Raw genomic sequence first — 18,271 nt, 5'->3', positions numbered from 1 at the left:
GCGATAATATTCATGGAACATAAAAACGTATAGTAATTTCGTACGAAACGAGCGATAAAGTTACACAAACACATATGCGTGTAACTTTGCATGTAATTCTGTAATTCGCCCATAAGGGCGATCATAGAATTTACTGTTTTTTCAAAGTCTGTCGAGATCGAAAAGTAAGCAGCAACTTTTAAAAAGTGCTTCCAGAATTTTGACCATTAACATTTAGTAGTCTGCGGTGGCTTTAACCGTATATCATACTGGCAGGCCTATATATAGTAAGTTTACGTAATCTGTTGCTTTGTGGGTATAGACTATAGATGTCTCAAAAAGTCAAATTTCTGAAACGTCAATAAACGTCAAGAAAGCTATTTCTTTTCATCTTGACAGTTGTTCTTTCTAAGCGCCGATTTGCTGTAATTTAGCAAAATGGTATGAAATCTTTCTCTACAACTTAAATCTTTTAGTGTAAATTAATTATTTATAACCGTTTACTAATGTGTTAATATTTAGAACCTGGTGATAAGTGTATTTTAATAATTATGTGTACTTATGACATGTTGTGATACTTTATTTTCAGTCGCTCGTAATTCCTGACAAGTTTCAACATATTCTTCGTATTATGAATACGAATATTGATGGCAAACGTAAGGTCATGTTTGCCATGACTGCTATCAAGGGAGTCGGTCGCAGATATTCCAACATAGTTCTCAAGAAAGCCGATATTGATTTAGACAAACGTGCTGGAGAATGTACCGAAGAAGAGGTATGAATTTCTTTATTTAATAGTTCTTTCTGATTGATTCTGATGTTGTAGTACTAAATAATTATTGATTGACTTAAAAAAAAGATTGTTCTTAACAACAACATAGTATTATGATGTGTTAAGTAGATCAATAAGTTTGGAAGTCTTGATACACCTCTGATGTGGAGCTTTTTCTTTGCTTGCACTGTTCAGCAGTAGTATAAGTATCCTTAAATAATATTGAAACAACAATATTATACTAATTGATCACAATAGTTAACAAAATGTATATCAGTCTTTTTGATAGTTAAGTTTTCTGTGTTTTCTTATTTGCTCAGTATCAAAATACTATAAACAATCTTCAAAACAGTTTAATCAATTTATAAACCACAGACCTAGCTAACTTAAAGTAAGATTTAGTATCCTAATGTGTATTTGAATATGAACTAAAATAATTTTCATTTTCCAGGTTGAGAAAATTATCACCATCATGTCAAACCCCAGGCAATACAAAATCCCAGACTGGTTCTTGAACAGACAGAAAGACATTGTCGACGGTAAATACAGCCAGCTGACGTCATCTAACTTGGACTCCAAGCTCCGTGAGGACTTGGAGAGGCTAAAGAAGATCCGTGCCCACAGGGGTATGCGTCATTACTGGGGCCTCCGTGTGCGTGGTCAACACACCAAGACTACCGGCAGACGTGGAAGAACTGTGGGTGTATCTAAGAAGAAGTAAACAATAAATTTTTATCACTCTACTTGGATTTTTTCTTCAAACCTTTTTATTTTATTTTTTAACAATAAAAGAGAACAGTTGCTAGTTTACAGTAACTATAATCCCTATAATTTTTTGCTCAGCAAGGCCTAAGCCTGCCTGGAAATGTAAGGTTTGCATGTTGTGTGTATATGCAACTCTCAATCTAAAAATTAGAGGAATAAATTAATATCCAATCTACCCCATTGTAAGTACACCACAGTCTACTCTACCCAAATGTTTTGCATGTAAGATTTTAACATCAACAGGATATCCTTGAAACTACTCAATGGGTACAGATTTCTCAGAATTAAGATATACATGTCTGTTGTGGATAACATATATGTATTATATCTCCTTCCTTTTACCATCATGTCAAGTGAACTTTTTTCAAACGCACAATAAATTTATTGCATTGAACAATGAGAATTCAGTTTCAAGCGTGGAATGCATAGTATAAATATCATATTAATGGTTCAAATTGAAATGTTTTGAAGGTGGTAGAATGCTTTGTGGTTCGACTCCGGTGGCACCACTGCCACACCTATTTCTGCAGTATTGGTAACAGCAGTGTTAGCTATTGCTGTGTTAGGTTTTGAAGGGTGTGGTAAGTGAGACATACTTTTCCGACGAGGTCCAGCTTAGTCCTCAGGGGTAGCGGCGCATCTTGGGCCAACCTCGGGTAGGAATATCTACTCCTATCTGGTGTTGATTACAGATATCCATGGGCAGCAGTAGCCATTTACCATCAGCTGAACTGCATACCCATCTGGTACTCCTATATTATAAAAAAAATAAGTGTTCCAAGGAACTGCTTCCTCCAGGACTACTTCTGAACCTAGCTTACTACTACTTAGCTTTACTTATATTGGGAAAAAAGAAACACATTTTTTGTGATGTTCAACTTGATTTACTGATATAAAACACAACTAATATAAAAGGAATGCTTATCTTCCTACTCGTACTGTGCAATAAGAACCATCATGTACACACCAGCCAAGAGAGCCAATATCTCTTTGACTGATTGTGAAAACTTATTGTTTGAGCCTTCCAAGAGCTCTGGAATGACTGATACTGTAGCTATGTAGATAAAGCCTCCAGCCGTAAATGGTAATATGAGGGACGACACAAGCCCTTCTCCAGAACCTCGAAGATAAATTGATATAACCGTTCCAGATATGGCTCCGAAGGCAGTTAACAGTTGCAGCATCATAGCTTTCCTCCTGGAGCAGCCGGATTGCACCAGTATTGCAAAATCACCAATTTCATGAGGAATTTCATGCAACAAAATAGTGATGGTTGTTATCAAACCAATGTTTTGTCCTGCTATGTAGGAAGCCCCAATCGCCAGGCCATCGGTAAAATTATGCGTAAAATCTGCGGCCAGATTGAGGTAGCCAGCTATTTTGATTTCTTCCTTTTGTTTGTTCTTATTGGCTTTCTTAGATTTATCATCTGATTTCTTCTTATCACCTCCATGCGAATGGCCGTGACCACCGCTAAACAATCGCACTGATTTCTCTACTACTAAAAATGTTATGATTCCTCCGAGCACTCCAAGTCCGACGGTGATATCGTGAGGTTCATGATCGCCGTCGTGCGAGTGGCTGTGACTGTGACCGCCCTCGCCGCTACTCGATATAAGAGCGTGGGGGATTAAATGTAGGAAAGCGTCACCCAGTAGGCCACCGGACGCAAAAGATAACAATATCTTTAGTAACGGTTGTTTTTCGATGCTTCCATCGATAGGAATAAAAAATAGAATGAAGAACGGCACTATGCTAATAAATACAGTGGAAGCTAAAGCTTTCACGTACAAGTCGTAGTCTGCTTCAACAACCCTTTCTGTTTGTTCTTTGTGTTTCTCATTTGCACTCTTGCTATATTTAAACGATGGTGATCCTTCTCCATGCGAATGTGCATGCGAATGCGAGTGCCCTATCACTGATACAATTGCACATACTATTATAGAAAAGAACACTACTCTTCGTAAGTAGTTCATAGTTATAAAATTACACTATTTTATTAAACTTATTAAACTATTATCATAAAGATTTCAATTTGTAAATGTCTCACTCGCTTTACTTGACTCATGTCATGTCATCTAACGCGAGTATCGATATTCGATGACATATTTACTGACGTTGGCAAAAATTTTATTGTTCTCATACGATTTTTAAATAAGGAAGCAAAGATTTAACATCGTTACCGTATTTTACAAGTCATTTATAAATGAATAAAATATTTTTTAATATTCATTTTAACACAAATAATTGTTATAAATAATGTAATGTAGATATATAAAACTTTGTTGTAATTAGTATTTGAATAAAGAGATGAGAAATAATTGTTTATTTAAAATTAAAATTGAAAAATCGCTCATGAAGTTGATAGTAAGTTACTGTTTCCGAAAACCACCACATGCACAGAAAAGTTTGTCGCCTGTTGGACTGTATTCTGTGTGCCATTCTCATAGAAAGGTCAAATAAATCGGTATACCATGTAGTGCGGTAACTAAATCGATTCAGGCATCATACAATTTTTTACTCGCTACTCGCTAGTCACAGTCGATAGTCACTATTGATTTTGATTGACGTTTGACCGATGTTGACTAAACTAAACAGAGTAAAGTATAATACATAAATAAAATGTAAAATAGAGTAACTTAATGATTAATCAAAATAAATGCAAACGAGACAATTTGTTATTAATTGTTTGGGCAGTGACTGAAAAGGTTTTGCTAAGTGCGCGTTATTGTAGCAGATTCGGCTTGTTTACCTCTACAAACAGAAAGGGTATTTAAACCTTGGTATTCTCCTTTTGTAATTGCTTTAATAATTCATAGGCAGGTTTTTCATGCCTTTCTTGTGTCCAGCTGTCACAGTTTTTAATATGATGGACTTAGTGGCGCTTGACCGTGTTGTGCAGTTTATTTGATTGATTACTATTACTAGTACGTGAAAAAACAGGCAATATGGTTAAGGTTTTCAAATTTATGTTTCTTAATTTCCAACGTAAACACATTTTTTTTTATTATGTGTATGTTATAGAAAAATGGAAGGTTTAGGGGCTGGCTCGAGTAGCCGGCAAGATCTGCCTCCCACCTCCTGGTGCCACCCAGAACACAAGATGTACAGATTCTTTGGATTGGTTTTAATGTGTTTCCTCTGCTTTGGTAAGTTGATATTTGTCAATAGATAACATGTAAATATTAACCCGGCGAGCATGACCCAGGGTATTTCATACCCGGGTATACTTAAAGAGTTATGTATTTTTTAAAATATTCGTCTGGCCACACTCGTGCGCTCAGTACCTGCGGGCTAGGGTTTGCAGGAGGGGACAGTGGCGTGATCGCAGTGTTGCGCCGGACATCGGCTGAGTAATTCGTGTGCAAACCTGTCACGGGTATGTAATACCCCACGTCATTTTTGAAGTATTTTTTTTATGTAATTAATTTTTATTGTTCTTTTATTACTTTTGTTATTATTTATGATTTTACATTACAAGTTTATATCATTTTAATTTTATATTTTAGTAGCAACTTTATTTTTTTATTTTATTTTTTGTTTTGGTCGAAATGGATCGTGAAAGACAAAAAGAATGGATTGGATGGTGCTATGTTAGAGGAGGCTGCAACTGATTCTTCAGATGACTCCAGTTCGGAAGGAGAAACTGATCACTGTAGTGAACACGCGGTGAATTCTGGCACGGAGCAAGAGGGCGATGACCCCGGTGACGTTTCGTCTAACATTAGACAAGAAGATGCTGTAACTAATAAACCACAAAGCGATCCCGAGGATGAATTACCCTTGTCTCTTCTCAGTGCAAGAGTATTAGCTTCTCGGCATGTACGTGGGCCTCTCTATATATCCAAAGATGGTTCAAAGTGGTACAAGAATTTTCAGCGTCCAAATGTGAGGGTTAGGTCAGAAAATATCATAACCGAGCATGAATAAAGACATTGGAATAAAGAGAACAGAATTTATTCGTAATTTGGGTGTATCAATGATATACGAACAACTTCGTACAAGAAAATCGAAAAAAAAAATTCCAAGCTACATTCACCAGCGAATCCTGAAACAGCTGGGCGAGCTCTCACCCAAACATGTAAATGTACCAGGGCGATATGTGAGATGCCAGGTTTGTCCATCCAAGAAGGATAGGAAAACCAAACACTCCTGCAGCGCTTGTGGTAAGCCCATATGTATGGAGCATGCAAAATTGATATGTGAAAATTGTGCTGATCTAAACGATAGTGCCTAAATTGATTATTCTAATTAAAAAATATATTATTAATTCTTCTTAGAAGAGTATCTCATTTTTTTTATGTTTTAAGTCAATTTACACTCCAAAGAGTAATGTTTTAGTTGAAAATTTAATTTTAATAAACCTTTAAATTTTTTTAACCATAATTACATAGTGTAAGAAAAAAGCTAAAAATAAAATATTATTCATGATTATAAACTTTCTTTCATTTAATTCCAGTAATGAATTGATACTTAAGAGAATATAATCAACAAATTTAAATAAAAGTTAATAATGAATTTATTATACTATTTTACATTTAGGGTATGTCATACCCTGCCACATTCTTAATGTAACTTTTTTCACCTCATGCTCGCCGGGTTAAAACTGGATAATTTTTATCTGCTTATCTCACAATGCTGCTGCACAAACAAAATTCCAATTAAATCATGCAATTCATTACAATTTAAACTGTTTTTCATCATTACAATAATAACTGTGTTATTGTTACAATATAATACATATTTAATTTTTATATAAATAAAATATGCCCTTTCTATGCATTATAGAACAAAAACAATTAGGAAAACATTTTCACTTTTTGACAATATTTTCTTCAACGGATGATCGAAAATGTTTGATGAACACTATTGCATAATGACCACCCTGCTGGTCCTTAAACCCTATAATATCTGTGTTAAGGAAATGTAAATAAAAGCATGGTAATTAATATTATTATTTAATATGGTACTTTATTTTTATACCAATTATTGGTATTGATTAATAAATGTTTTATGCATTGTTTCAGGTTCCTATTTCTGTTATGATTCACCCGCTGCTCTAGCTGACAATTTTAAAAGTGATGTCCATTTAAGTACATCTCAATTTACTCTATTGTACTCAATATACTCATGGCCGAATGTTATACTATGTTTCATAGGTGGTTATCTTGTTGATAGGTATGTATGCATTACAACTGTGCCATTTGTTTTGTGACTCAGCGATAACAACTTCCATATGTAAGCACAATTACTGCTCATTATCATGTTTACAGCTATGTTGTGATATTGCCTGCCATAAAGAGAAATGTTCCACAAAAACATTGTCTATGTTTATACTCCTTAACTAATTGGTCACCATTTTTAGGCACTGTCAGCAAATTGTAAAATGTAATAACTTGCAATTAATCAATAACTGAATTATAACAATTTTTCCGAGCATTATGTTAATAAGAAATATTGATAGAAAAAGATTACTAATTCTCCTAGAAAATGGTAAAAAAAACTGTTAAATAAAACACACAATATATGTATTGTAATAAATATTGTGTTTGAGTTATACTTCTGTAAATATATACACTATGAAATTGTTTAGCTAACATTTGCTAAGCTTGTATAACAAATCAGGTCAAATAATAATATTTAATGTATTTGATCCCAGAGAGACTATCAGCTACAATATGCATAACAGCTGTGTACTATCACTACCTATATAGCTATGTATGAAACATTATGCCGCTATTATGCGACTAGGTTGAACTAAATGTATTAAATTATATTTGGGTACATTGATAATTTAGATTAAACAAGAATATACTTTTATTGCCTCATTCTTAAAAGGAAAGTAAGAATAAATACTATTCATAGAATTAGAGTAACTAAGGCTCTATTCTCACAAAAAAATCTGAATAAGTAAATATTAAAGATCCTATAAATATTTTTATAAATTATTACGTATTTTTACAAATTTCAGATACTTTGGCGTAAGATTGGGGACTATAATTTATGTGGCGATCGTATTTGTTGGATCTGTAATATTTGCGCTGGGGGCATACATAAACGCATTCTGGGTAATGATACTTGGGAGGTTTATATTTGGGTATGTATAATTTACCATACTTCTTAATTTATTTACTTACTAATGTCTCTCAGTAGGTACTTAAATTTGTCATCAATCTAAAAGACGTTTAGAAAACGATCTCGACTGTACTGTTGTGAAAAGCATATTTTAAGATAAGTAAAAAAAATACGTGTGGCACTCTGAGACTGCCGCGGTAAAGCTATTGCATAGCATTTTTTATCAACTTATGCAATTACAATTATATATTTATTTTATTTATGCAGTATGCAAAAAGTCATTAACCCGTCAACTGGCGTTCGCTGGCAATCGCTACTAAAAAGTATCACCGCTGTGCCGGTCGGAGTGGGGGGTGTTAGGTTTTTTCGTTACGGAATTTCTGGATTCGGTCTCCACGCTCAAGGCCCGCGATAGAAGCTATGCAATAGCTTCTATCGCGGGCCATGGCAGTACCCCGCCAAATCGATAAATTTATATCTTGATAAGAGCTTCATTTGTCAGGTTCAAAGCAATTTTCAAGCTACAACCTTGCAACCAATAGGTACCTAATACACAAAGTTTTATTGACTTTGTTTCAAAGTTTTCAGAGACAATGCATGCAAAATGTGTATTGGTAGAGTTTGATTAATTGTCATGAAAACATCTAAATTGTTTTTAAATATTTTCAGTATTGGTGGAGAATCTTTACAGGTGGCCGTGAACAACTATGTAGTCCTATGGTTCAAAGGCGAAGGGCTGAACATGGTGTTCGGGTTGCAGCTTTCCTTCTCGCGGTTCGGTAGCACGGTGAACTTCTGGGTCATGGAGCCCATTTACACGTGGGTTGGAAAGTATTATAACGGATACGAGCGCTTGGGCGCTGCTCTGTTTATTGGTTAGTATTATTTGAAATTCTTGCAGAAAATATGTTATGAGTATGTTAAGTTATTTGTAGGTTTGTGATAGCGTCATACACCGTTCTTACGGGCCTTGGGCATGTCAAGCATGGCGTTTATATATAATTTCGAGTTTGTGTTAATTTTAACTTGGTTAAGATTAAATTAATAATGAGTTTCTTAGACTAAAATTTTTTATTTAATATTTTAATATTAAATTTAATATTAAAGCGTTTTTAAACGCTGATTATTTTTTTGATACGGATGTGACGTCTATGACGTAGTGAATCATAAATTAAGGCGACGTTTTTGCGTTGTAAAGCGATACAAGTTGCTTATAGATGCTTCGGTTTGATAAAATGATATACCCTAAAAAGTACATTAACGTTCCGAAAAAAAAACGCTTAAAAACTGTAAAAACCATTTCCGCGGTAAAAATGGAACTCTATTTTTAAGCCATAGTATAGATATCTCACCGCCTGTAATTGAAGGAAGCCATTAAATGGCTTAAACGGCTGACTTTTGTGTCAGCCATTTAATGGCTGTCATGGTGTAATTTAAGCGGAACAATGCCGACATGCGTAGTTAAAACGTGAAATTGAAGAAAAACTGCGGAGAAATATAGTTTCATTAGTAAATGATCTAAAAACTATAGTTTTTTAATATTTTTCAAACACGAAAATAGGTGACAGTGACAATATCATTTGTTAAAATTGGATTTTCTTGTTAGGAGTGAGTATTCTTTACTAATTTCATGGATTAGTAAAGATACTTCGCCGCCTTGAAATTGAATGAAACCTCAAATTTTCTGAATTTTTGACAAATAAAAACATTTTTAGAGAAAATTTACGAATAAATAACTAATACTGCGTAATTTACATAATTTTAAATGCTGCGTAATTTAAATAATTATTTCAAATATTTTAGGGATATTTTTGCACGGAGACGTGGCAAATTTTTTTTCACGCAACTATTTCAATTCTCAAAACTGGGTACATTTCTTGTTAGGAGTGAATAATCATTACATATCTATGACTAATCTATGTAAAAGTACAAATATATAAAAGTGGTGTTTCGTCCGCAGCGTCGCTGACGTGCCTGGTGTCGCTGGTGTGCGCGCTGGCGCTGGGCGCGCTGGACCGGCGCGCGGAGCGGCTGCGCGCGGCCGCCGCGCCGGCCACGCTGTTACCCCGCGCCGGCTTGCGCTTCCCGCCGCTCTTCTGGCTCGTCGCGTTCATCTGCGTCGCGTACTACCTCGCGATATTCCCCTTCATCGCGCTCGGCAAGTTAGTGCATTGTGTACAGTTATCGCCAAACAGAGCGGACTAGCACGCTCTGAAGTTGCGAGCTGGTGTAGTCATACAATTTGCGAATTTGCTATGGCCCCGCGATTCATTTCTATATTCAGAGCGGACTAGCAGTTTTACACACTTGTTTACATTGATTTTTTTGGTAGAAAGAAGTAGCAGCGGTGTGCTTAATGTTGTTGGATTTTGTAGAAGGTTTCGCTAACATCGACATAATACTAATTTTGACGATACACGATAATTTTATAAATGGCCATTCTTTGTGGCACATTAAATCTTGTATCTACTTATGTATCTATGTATTCAAGACACCCCCCACATAGGAAATAAAGTTAAGTTAAAATTATATTAATATATCCTTTTTACGTTCTATAAATTCTCTTTATGACTCTAGATTATTCTTCGAACGCAAATTCGACTTCCTGCCCCAAGACGCGAACACGGTTAACTCCATGATATATCTGCTGTCGGCCTCCTTGAGTCCGTTCTTCGGTATCCTGATCGACAAGACCGGCAGGAACGTGATGTGGGTCATCATCAGCATCATCACCACCATCAGCTCGCATGCGCTCTTGGCGTTCACTTTTCTCAACCCTTATTATGGAGTGGTGAGTTTGCATTTTTTTATTTTATATTGTGGGAAAATCAAAGTAGGAAACCTCTCAGGCATTGGGCCCTACCATCTGTGGAAATTATTTAAAATCACCAAAAATAATTGGAATCCTACCTCAGCCATAGGTTCATTGCTACGTTTGTGTTACAACGGTTTATGTAACTGATTTCTAGATCAGAAACAAATAGACCTTAACAAAGCTGTTCCAAGGACAATCACGGAAGATTCGACCTTTACAATTTTACGCATAAGATGAAAAAAACTTTGTCAAATTCCGACAACTTTAAACTGAATTAAAGTATTTGAAAATAAACTGTTTTTGAATGTTTTACGAATATGTTATTTTTTTTCTAGATTATACTGGGAATATCCTATTCTTTGCTAGCAAGTGGTCTCTGGCCGCTGGTAGCACTAATAATCCCTGAAAATCAATTGGGCACGGCATATGGAATGTAAGTTCAACATTCTTTATTAAAATTCTCCTCTTATTTGCAGATATTTTTTGATTTATTGTCTATGATTAGAAAATAAAAAATATAATAATTTCTTTTTTTTTAGATGTCAAGCTGTTCAAAACTTGGGACTGGCAACAGTTATCATTTTAGCGGGAGTAATCGTAGACAAATATGGATATTTTATGTTAGAAATGTTTTTCCTGACATGTTTGCTTCGTAAGTTACTTTCATTCTTTTAGGAAATAATTTGAATTTGCTTATATAGTTACATGTTTTTTATAGTTTCGGAGTAGTAGAGGAGAGGAGGAGGAGTTGTAGTCCACCTGATGGTAACTGGCTAGTGCCGCCAGTGGACGTCTGTAATCTATTCCAGATAAGATTAGATTCCTATCAGAAGCGCCGTTACTCCAGAGGACTGAGCTGGAATGCCTCAGAAGTTTTACTCAGAACACAGAATTCAGTAATGTTTAACACTCCTGTTAGCTACTTCTTGTTACTAGCTTATGTGGAGTATTATTGATTGTGTTCTTTACAATAACATATTTACAATGTTCCAGTGTCACTCATCGCCGCAGTTGCTATATATATAGTGGATGCATTAGGCACCGGTATATTGAACATGTCCACAACGAAGAGAGATAATCTCAAAGAGTAAGTAGAAATCTGTTATTCACGAATATATATAACTTGAAAGCAAAATACAGCTGATCTTAAACAACCAGTGTTATAGAAAAATAACTGTTTTGATTAAGTTATCAAGATATGTATTTAGTGACATTTTTGTAAAAATAAAACATATTTACTTCCATACATACTACATATGCTATACCATAAAAACAAACTGATTGATATTGTAATCATATTAATCATATCAATCATACTTATTTCTAATTATATTATTAAATAAAAGCAAAGGAATATTAAACAATCATTTAAATACTAGGTTTTTGCTTTGCTATTTGTATTACCAAAAAACAGTTATTTTGAAGTGGTAAAACAAATATGAGATACTTAATATAAATCATAATTATAAATGTAGCCTAAAATCTGTTTGTTATTAATTATAAATTATGATATTTCATTTGTATTATTATTTCATTCTTCTATATTTGTATTATTTCAGCTTACCTGTTAACAATGAGGAGACAGCGAATCTGTTGGACAATGAAGTTGGGAGCTCTGACCAAGAGGAACCGGATTCTGGGCTACCAGAAGAAAATTTAGAAGCACAATCCTCTTTGAGCAACGCACAGTCCCAATCCGACAGAATACGCAGTCGATATATTTCGCAAGTGATGCCAAATACTAACATTCCTGACAGACCGTGATTTTAGACTTTAAGCTACTAACTATATTGTAAATATTGATTTTATTACTTTTATGACAAAGACGATAATTAAACAAATAATTGAATAACAACTTTATTTATATATATCGCTTCATATCAAAATAAATGACATGTGATAACAAACTTTGTTTTATTTGATCATTATAATGGACAACGGATCTTATTTTAATTAACAAAATTATAATCTATAGCCGTGTTCTACCTCAGCGCGGCTGCATCTAAAAACTTCGAAATGAGACAAGTGAGCTCATTATATTTACATTATTGACGAATTAAATTCACAATTTAAAACAAATAAATACCTGAGAATTTATTTACTGTCATAAATAAAATTATTTATAAACTTTAATGTTTTAAATAGTGGTTGTAGTAATTTATCTGATACAGCGGCAGGGCCCACTTACCATCGGGTGGACGGCATGCTCGCTTGTTACGTGTATATTAAAAAAAAAGATCGCAATGCAGAAAAATATAATTACAAGTAGGTAGTGTATTCTAATGTCATGATGTCACTTGATAAATTGACGATTTTGCGTGTTGCTATGAATTATAAATTAATATGATACCGAATACGACTTAAGTAGGTATTTGTACAAAGGATTAAAAATAATGACAACCCCAGCCGACAATTCAATTCTTCTGCCTCCAATAGCTATTTATATTCGTGAATAAGTAAACCCCCGCAGTATTAGGAGATACTGGACGGACTATACAATAATTTGCTCACGCGGACTAAGCTTGGATAAGCGCCGTGTAATATGGGTTAATTTTCAGGGTTCCATACCCAAAGGGTTTTACCCTTCGTAACCCTATTACTAAGCTTCTGCTGTCTGTCCGTCTGTCACAGGGCTATATTTCTTGAACATAGATATTTAAAATTATTATATTACATAATATGAGTTATGGTGGCGGCTATAACAACAAATACTAAAAAGAAGATAGCAAATATATAGGGGGCTATACAAGGCGACCGAACATATCCTTAAGTATTTCTTATCTTATCAATGATAATTGAGATCATTTTCGTTCTATCTTCGATAGTCGTTGACCATTATAATTTTAACTTAATTTATTATTTTAACTTATTTTTTCTCTAGAAATTAAAGACTTATACTTATTTCATTAGTATCTACAACAATATTGAGGTAAATGTATAATCTATATATAAGTAGTATTGTAACTTTAAAACCAGTAGGTCATTTTTATGTTTCCATCGATGTCTCGCTGTGTCTCCAGCGTGCTGGCTTGCCGCACCAGCTTCCTCATGGAGCTCCGCCTGCGGAACGGCAGCTCTGACAGTTCATCCTCAATAGATGGCGCTTGCGTCAACTCCAATTGATCCAGGTCTTCATACGTATCTGCGTCTTGTTTTCTGCTGTAATGTAATGAAGTTGCTTTAATAAGAAATGAAACCAATGCTGCGTAATGAAGTTTGTACATATCTACAAGTTGTACCCATAATGGTTGCTAACGTTAACACAATACTGAAATTATAAGTTATGTAAATGTAATGGTATCTTATGACACCAGGAAGTTCGACTGGCTATCACCGTACGTAACGAGCAATCAGACGTTTTTAAATACTGAGTTTGCACTTCTGCAATTAGTACTATTTTATTTAGCCGTATGGTCTGAAAAAATACTGGAAATATTTAAAGCTACTGTCCCGAGCCTCAAAGACAAAAGACCCCAACTTTTGTCTTTGAGGCTCGGGACAGTAGCCCTGCTCGACCTCTTCTAAATCCGGCCGTGAAAAATGTATACTAGGTTTTGCCTATTTATTTTTTATCTATTTGTTTAGAATAATTAAGTCTTATGGAAAAATATGGGAAAAATAAGTAGGTTATAAAGTATCTTATGCACAAATAAGTAGGTAGGTACAGTCTGCGCCAAACTGCTAGTCCGCTCTGAAGTTGTTGCGAGTAGGTGTAGTCATACACTTTACTATGACGACGCGATTAATTTAAATATTCAGAGCGGACGAGCAGCTTTACGCGACGCGGACTATATCTAAGCAAGTAGTCACCATATTGACATAATATCATTCTCGGCAAGATTTTACTTCTCACTATTATGCAATACATTCTAAAAAGAATAACGAGTACTACCTCTTACCTAGCTCCTGCGCACGCGCAACAGTCTTTGTAAGTCCAGTCCTTGCCGAACTCCTCCCCCTCCTCCGCCGTCTGCGGCAGAGAGCAATGTAGCGTTTCAGGGAGACGCAGCGCTGTCAGCCCGCCGAGTACCGACACTGCACCCATCACCACCAAGGGTAGCACCAAGTTGCTAGAACCCTGTAATAAAATAGCAATTTTATTCCAATAACGGTGCTGACGTATGATAATATACCTAATACCGTATTATAATATAGGTACTTAATACCTATACACAAGTTCATATATATTTTTGAATAACGAAAATGCTTTGTAGTGTCGATTTAAATTACAAAACAATTAACTACACTATTTAGTTTTTAAAAAGAAAATATTGAAAATTTTATGCGATCCTATATTTTTTTTATAATAACAAGACCCACTTTGTGTCGTAAAATTATTTTAGTAATCAATTAATATATTAAATACCTAGGACGGATTACTTACCAAATAGTTAACGAACGGTATGATAATTAGGCCTAACCCGCCAATATATGCCGATGTTCCAATACCGACACCTCTCAACTCAGTTGGATACAATTCTCCAGCATACGGATATATGATTAAAAATGAAGCTGATATGAAGCATTTTGATATTAAATACAAAATTAGCGTTTCTGTTTGAGCATCTGAAATATAATGCGATTAATGTTAGAACATGCATAGGGTTAAAAATATAAAATAACACAAATGTTTGATCAGTTTATTAATTTTGGGACTGCCAAACTAAGTGCATTTTTCACACATTTTGGAAGCTGTTCATGTCCAATTTTGCTGTCGTAATTAACATTTATATGTTAAATTTAATTAATTAAAAATGATTGTTTACTTTAATTGGTTTTCATTAGAATTCGTCATGCCAGTATGAAAATAAATATTTAGGTATAGGAGTAATGTACATACCACTCGGTAATAATACCGTGACGATGCAAAAGATTCCGCTAATAACCATTGATAAACATAGTGGCCATCTTCGACCAACTCGGTCCATGAGTATCCAGCAAACTATATAGCTTGGAATCTCTACGGCTGATGATAAAAAGAAACTCATGTATTGGTTGCTACCAATAGCTGGGCCGTAGTAGCTCAACCCCACGTAGACCATTTCAGAAGCACACCAGTTCAAGGTTATTAGACAGGTTTTTAGTCTCATATTTGGAGTACGACACAAGGCAAACACGCTAGGTGATTTCTCCTCTATATATCCACGTTCTTTTTGTTCCATTACTTGTCTCTGAAGTTTATTCGTGTATTCTTCTGGCAGTTCTTTGCCATTCACCCTTGCTATGTTTTTCAAAATGTTATTAGCTTCTTCTAATCGCTCTTTCATTAACAACCATCGTGGTGACTCCGGTAGAACAAACCAATATAGATAATAAAAGAAAAAGGGTACCGAAGTAGCCAAGGCCAAGGATCTCCAATCACGCAAAAAGTATGTTACAATTGATAACAATATTAAACCCAGGGTATAAAAAATACAAGTCATAACGGTGACAAATGATCTGTAATTCGGTCCCGCAAGTTCTAAAGCTGCAAAAGACGATTAAGGTCAATAATTAACATCTACCCTCATTATAAATAAAATATCCACCAACTATAAATAGCAACCTAAAATATATAGATTTAAAACTTACATATTATAAATGGTATTTGATATACAGCAGGAATCGTTAACCCAACGATTACTCTAGCTACCACCCAGAACCAATATTCATGCGCGTATGCAGTCATTAAGCTCCCAAGAAGTAGAGTCGAAAGGCAAGTAAAGAACGACTTCTTGCGTCCAATTCGATCATTGAGAAGTCCAAAAGAGTACACTCCAACTGGTCCACCTACATTTAAAGCGACCAACCCGAGTGTTGGATACATATCAAATTCGCAGACTAGGTCAAACTGTAAAGACATCAAATAAATATTTAAAATGTTAAAAACTTTATGTTATGCACATTGTACAACTTATGATTAAATACTACGAAGAAGTTATAAACATATATTTTTTACAACAAATTAATTCTCACTCCATACTTGGGATACCCGAGCAGTGACGAATATTTATTCATTACGTTACGACGATGAGTAACTCATCTTAGATAGAAGAAAAATGTTTTTAGATATTTAAACACACTTGATTTATCTCCCAACACCTGTTGTTAAAAATCAATCTATCAAATACTATTGCTACCGAAGATCGACATTTTTGTATTAGATAGATGGAATATAGACATCGGGCGATGGCCATTTGTAGTATGAAAGAGACTTACATCAATAACAATTGAGGAAATCACTTCAGAGGTGTCGTATTCGTAGCCGTCTAGACATGGCTCCACAGGCCAAGATTGGTTTACCTCTATAGGTTTATCCGAGTGTAAGATAGCAGACCAATTTACAGCATATCTCACACAGTTTTCGAATGTCGTGTTGTCATCTACCTGGAATATATTTACCGAGAATTATTTAATGCTCTTTTTATACGCTGAAAGCAGAAACATATCGGTCATCGGCTTTAGATAGAACGCCTGGTTTGTATGGAGTTGGTTACAGTCACCACTTGCCGTCAGATGAACTGTAGGTATATTTATTTGCTACTCCAACCTTATAAAAAAGGTTTGCTATTCACAAAAGCCCAGTATCGAATAGTTATGGGCTACTACCTACTTTACGAGTATATTATTTCTTATGTAAATTCGTGTGCTTTAGCATATCCCTCACACTAGCATACAGTAGCGCTTCATTGTTGCTAGCACTCCGAAAGAGGCTTAACTGTATAGCCAAAAAGATATAAATTATATACACATCTTCGTTTTTACCTTACGTGGAATTGAAAGCAGTTTCCGTTGTTCTTGCGTCATATTTCTCAACTCTGGAACTAGGCACCAATGATCCGGAGTGTCCGTCATGAACAGTTGGTTAAAGGCGCAAAATCCACAAGGTAAACAAGCTGGCAAGCACACCAGCCACAACAGAAACTTCTGATAAATCCCAAATTCACCGATCTTCGGCAGCACATCATCCAAGTCAATCGCATCATCATTTGATTCTTTAACCTTGAAATTCGACAAGTTACGTTACGTACAATATTTTTGAAATGTTTTGATACTTTATAAAATTGTATTCAATCTTATTCAAGGCCTCGTTTTGTGCAGGCCTGTTTCAATGTTAAAATGAATAATTACTAAAGTTGCGGAATTAATTATGCCTTTGTTGATATTAAAATAAACATGACTTTTAATACTATTCACACTGATAACTTCTTCATTTAATTTCTATATAACACATGAAACTTTACCGATATTTTGTGAGCACTGCTACTATTTGAACTTTTGTTATTATTTGCCATATTTATGAATTGTTATTAGTCACAGTAATTTACGAATCGCGTATGGCGTTAGTATCGACGTCCATTCAAGTCCAACGATCATTAAGCTACCTTGGTATTGTAAGAAGCCGTATAGTTTTAATCTAATTGATCAAATTGTGCGTATCTGTATCTATAGGAAATTATAATACAACAGTTTTATTAATTTGTATTTCAGTTACCGAGCCAAAGCTATATTCTATGCATAAAAACTGCGTTAGACATGAAAGAATTTTCACCTGTGATTGTGTTGGTTATTTTGCATTGTGTTATGCGACCAATTCCTGTATATACTTTGTGATTATTTCAAAAGAGTATGGAAGACGTAAATGTAGTTGATAAGTGAATGAAATAAGATAAAATACACACCAGTATTTCCAGTTTTTAGTTTTGAAATAATGTTTCTGTAATCCTCATTAAGAATGGGTATCGTAGCACTTAATGTATAATTAATATTTAACCTACAAAGAGATGCATGTGACAGCGGTCCCCGTCCCGGTACAATATCGTAGACTCACCGAAATCGATGGCAGATGCCTAAAAGATAAATATTTATTTTATGGAGCTCCATGC

The 18,271-nt window shown here is 34.8% G+C and overlaps 3 protein-coding genes across 4 annotated transcripts; 2 read left to right on the top strand and 1 right to left on the bottom strand.

The window, feature by feature from the left end:
- Nucleotides 1-265: 265 nt before the first annotated feature.
- Nucleotides 266-1,494, top strand: RpS18 (ribosomal protein S18). The gene is made up of 3 exons (XM_073080680.1): nucleotides 266-420; nucleotides 569-754; nucleotides 1,203-1,494. The coding sequence occupies exons 1-3, from the start codon at nucleotides 418-420 to the stop codon at nucleotides 1,470-1,472; spliced, it is 459 nt and encodes a 152-aa protein (XP_072936781.1). The 5' UTR covers nucleotides 266-417; the 3' UTR covers nucleotides 1,473-1,494.
- An 883-nt stretch (nucleotides 1,495-2,377) lies between these two features.
- On the bottom strand, nucleotides 2,378-17,753 carry Catsup (zinc transporter catecholamines up). Of its 2 annotated transcripts, XM_073080645.1 has the most exons (9): nucleotides 17,630-17,753; nucleotides 17,151-17,387; nucleotides 16,605-16,772; nucleotides 15,978-16,236; nucleotides 15,247-15,873; nucleotides 14,791-14,972; nucleotides 14,306-14,484; nucleotides 13,380-13,565; nucleotides 2,378-3,226 (listed from the first exon to the last, which is right to left on the bottom strand). In XM_073080645.1, exons 1-9 carry the CDS (start codon nucleotides 17,678-17,680, stop codon nucleotides 2,446-2,448), a joined length of 2,670 nt encoding a protein of 889 aa, XP_072936746.1. In that variant the 5' UTR covers nucleotides 17,681-17,753; the 3' UTR covers nucleotides 2,378-2,445. The 2 variants fall into 2 exon arrangements, with proteins under 2 accessions (XP_072936746.1, XP_072936745.1); XM_073080644.1 differs by lacking the exon at nucleotides 2,378-3,226 and having other exon boundaries at nucleotides 13,341-13,562.
- On the top strand, nucleotides 4,061-12,313 carry LOC140747972 (lysosomal dipeptide transporter MFSD1). The gene is made up of 11 exons (XM_073080646.1): nucleotides 4,061-4,285; nucleotides 4,541-4,665; nucleotides 6,544-6,694; nucleotides 7,488-7,613; nucleotides 8,261-8,466; nucleotides 9,552-9,753; nucleotides 10,169-10,382; nucleotides 10,742-10,839; nucleotides 10,946-11,058; nucleotides 11,400-11,493; nucleotides 11,966-12,313. Exons 2-11 carry the CDS (start codon nucleotides 4,545-4,547, stop codon nucleotides 12,168-12,170), a joined length of 1,530 nt encoding a protein of 509 aa, XP_072936747.1. The 5' UTR covers nucleotides 4,061-4,285; nucleotides 4,541-4,544; the 3' UTR covers nucleotides 12,171-12,313.
- Nucleotides 17,754-18,271: the final 518 nt, after the last annotated feature.

This window comes from Epargyreus clarus, unplaced genomic scaffold (assembly GCF_041222505.1).
Source record: "Epargyreus clarus isolate Ecla_fem2 unplaced genomic scaffold, WU_Ecla_fem_2.2 ptg000015l, whole genome shotgun sequence".
In the NCBI taxonomy this organism is placed as follows: domain Eukaryota; kingdom Metazoa; phylum Arthropoda; class Insecta; order Lepidoptera; family Hesperiidae; genus Epargyreus; species Epargyreus clarus.
The sequence above is the reverse complement of the archived record's forward strand: the minus strand, read 5'-3'. Positions and strand labels throughout refer to the sequence as shown.

What these genes read in the sequence shown, in the direction of transcription:
- LOC140747972 (XM_073080646.1), top strand. Translation starts at nt 4,545, where the DNA reads ATGGAAGGTTTAGGGGCTGGCTCGAGTAGCCGGCAAGATCTGCCTCCC. An exon ending in TTTCCTGACATGTTTGCTTC is followed by an intron (nt 11,059 to 11,399) that starts GTAAGTTACTTT and finishes ACAATGTTCCAG; the next exon opens with TGTCACTCATCGCCGCAGTT. An exon ending in AAGAGAGATAATCTCAAAGA is followed by an intron (nt 11,494 to 11,965) that starts GTAAGTAGAAAT and finishes GTATTATTTCAG; the next exon opens with CTTACCTGTTAACAATGAGG.
- Catsup (XM_073080645.1), bottom strand. Translation starts at nt 17,680, where the DNA reads ATGGCAAATAATAACAAAAGTTCAAATAGTAGCAGTGCTCACAAAATA. An exon ending in GCAGTGCTCACAAAATATCG is followed by an intron (nt 17,388 to 17,629) that starts GTAAAGTTTCAT and finishes TCGAATTTCAAG; the next exon opens with GTTAAAGAATCAAATGATGA. An exon ending in TGCTTTCAATTCCACGTAAG is followed by an intron (nt 16,773 to 17,150) that starts GTAAAAACGAAG and finishes AATATATTCCAG; the next exon opens with GTAGATGACAACACGACATT.
- RpS18 (XM_073080680.1), top strand. An exon ending in GAGAATGTACCGAAGAAGAG is followed by an intron (nt 755 to 1,202) that starts GTATGAATTTCT and finishes TTCATTTTCCAG; the next exon opens with GTTGAGAAAATTATCACCAT.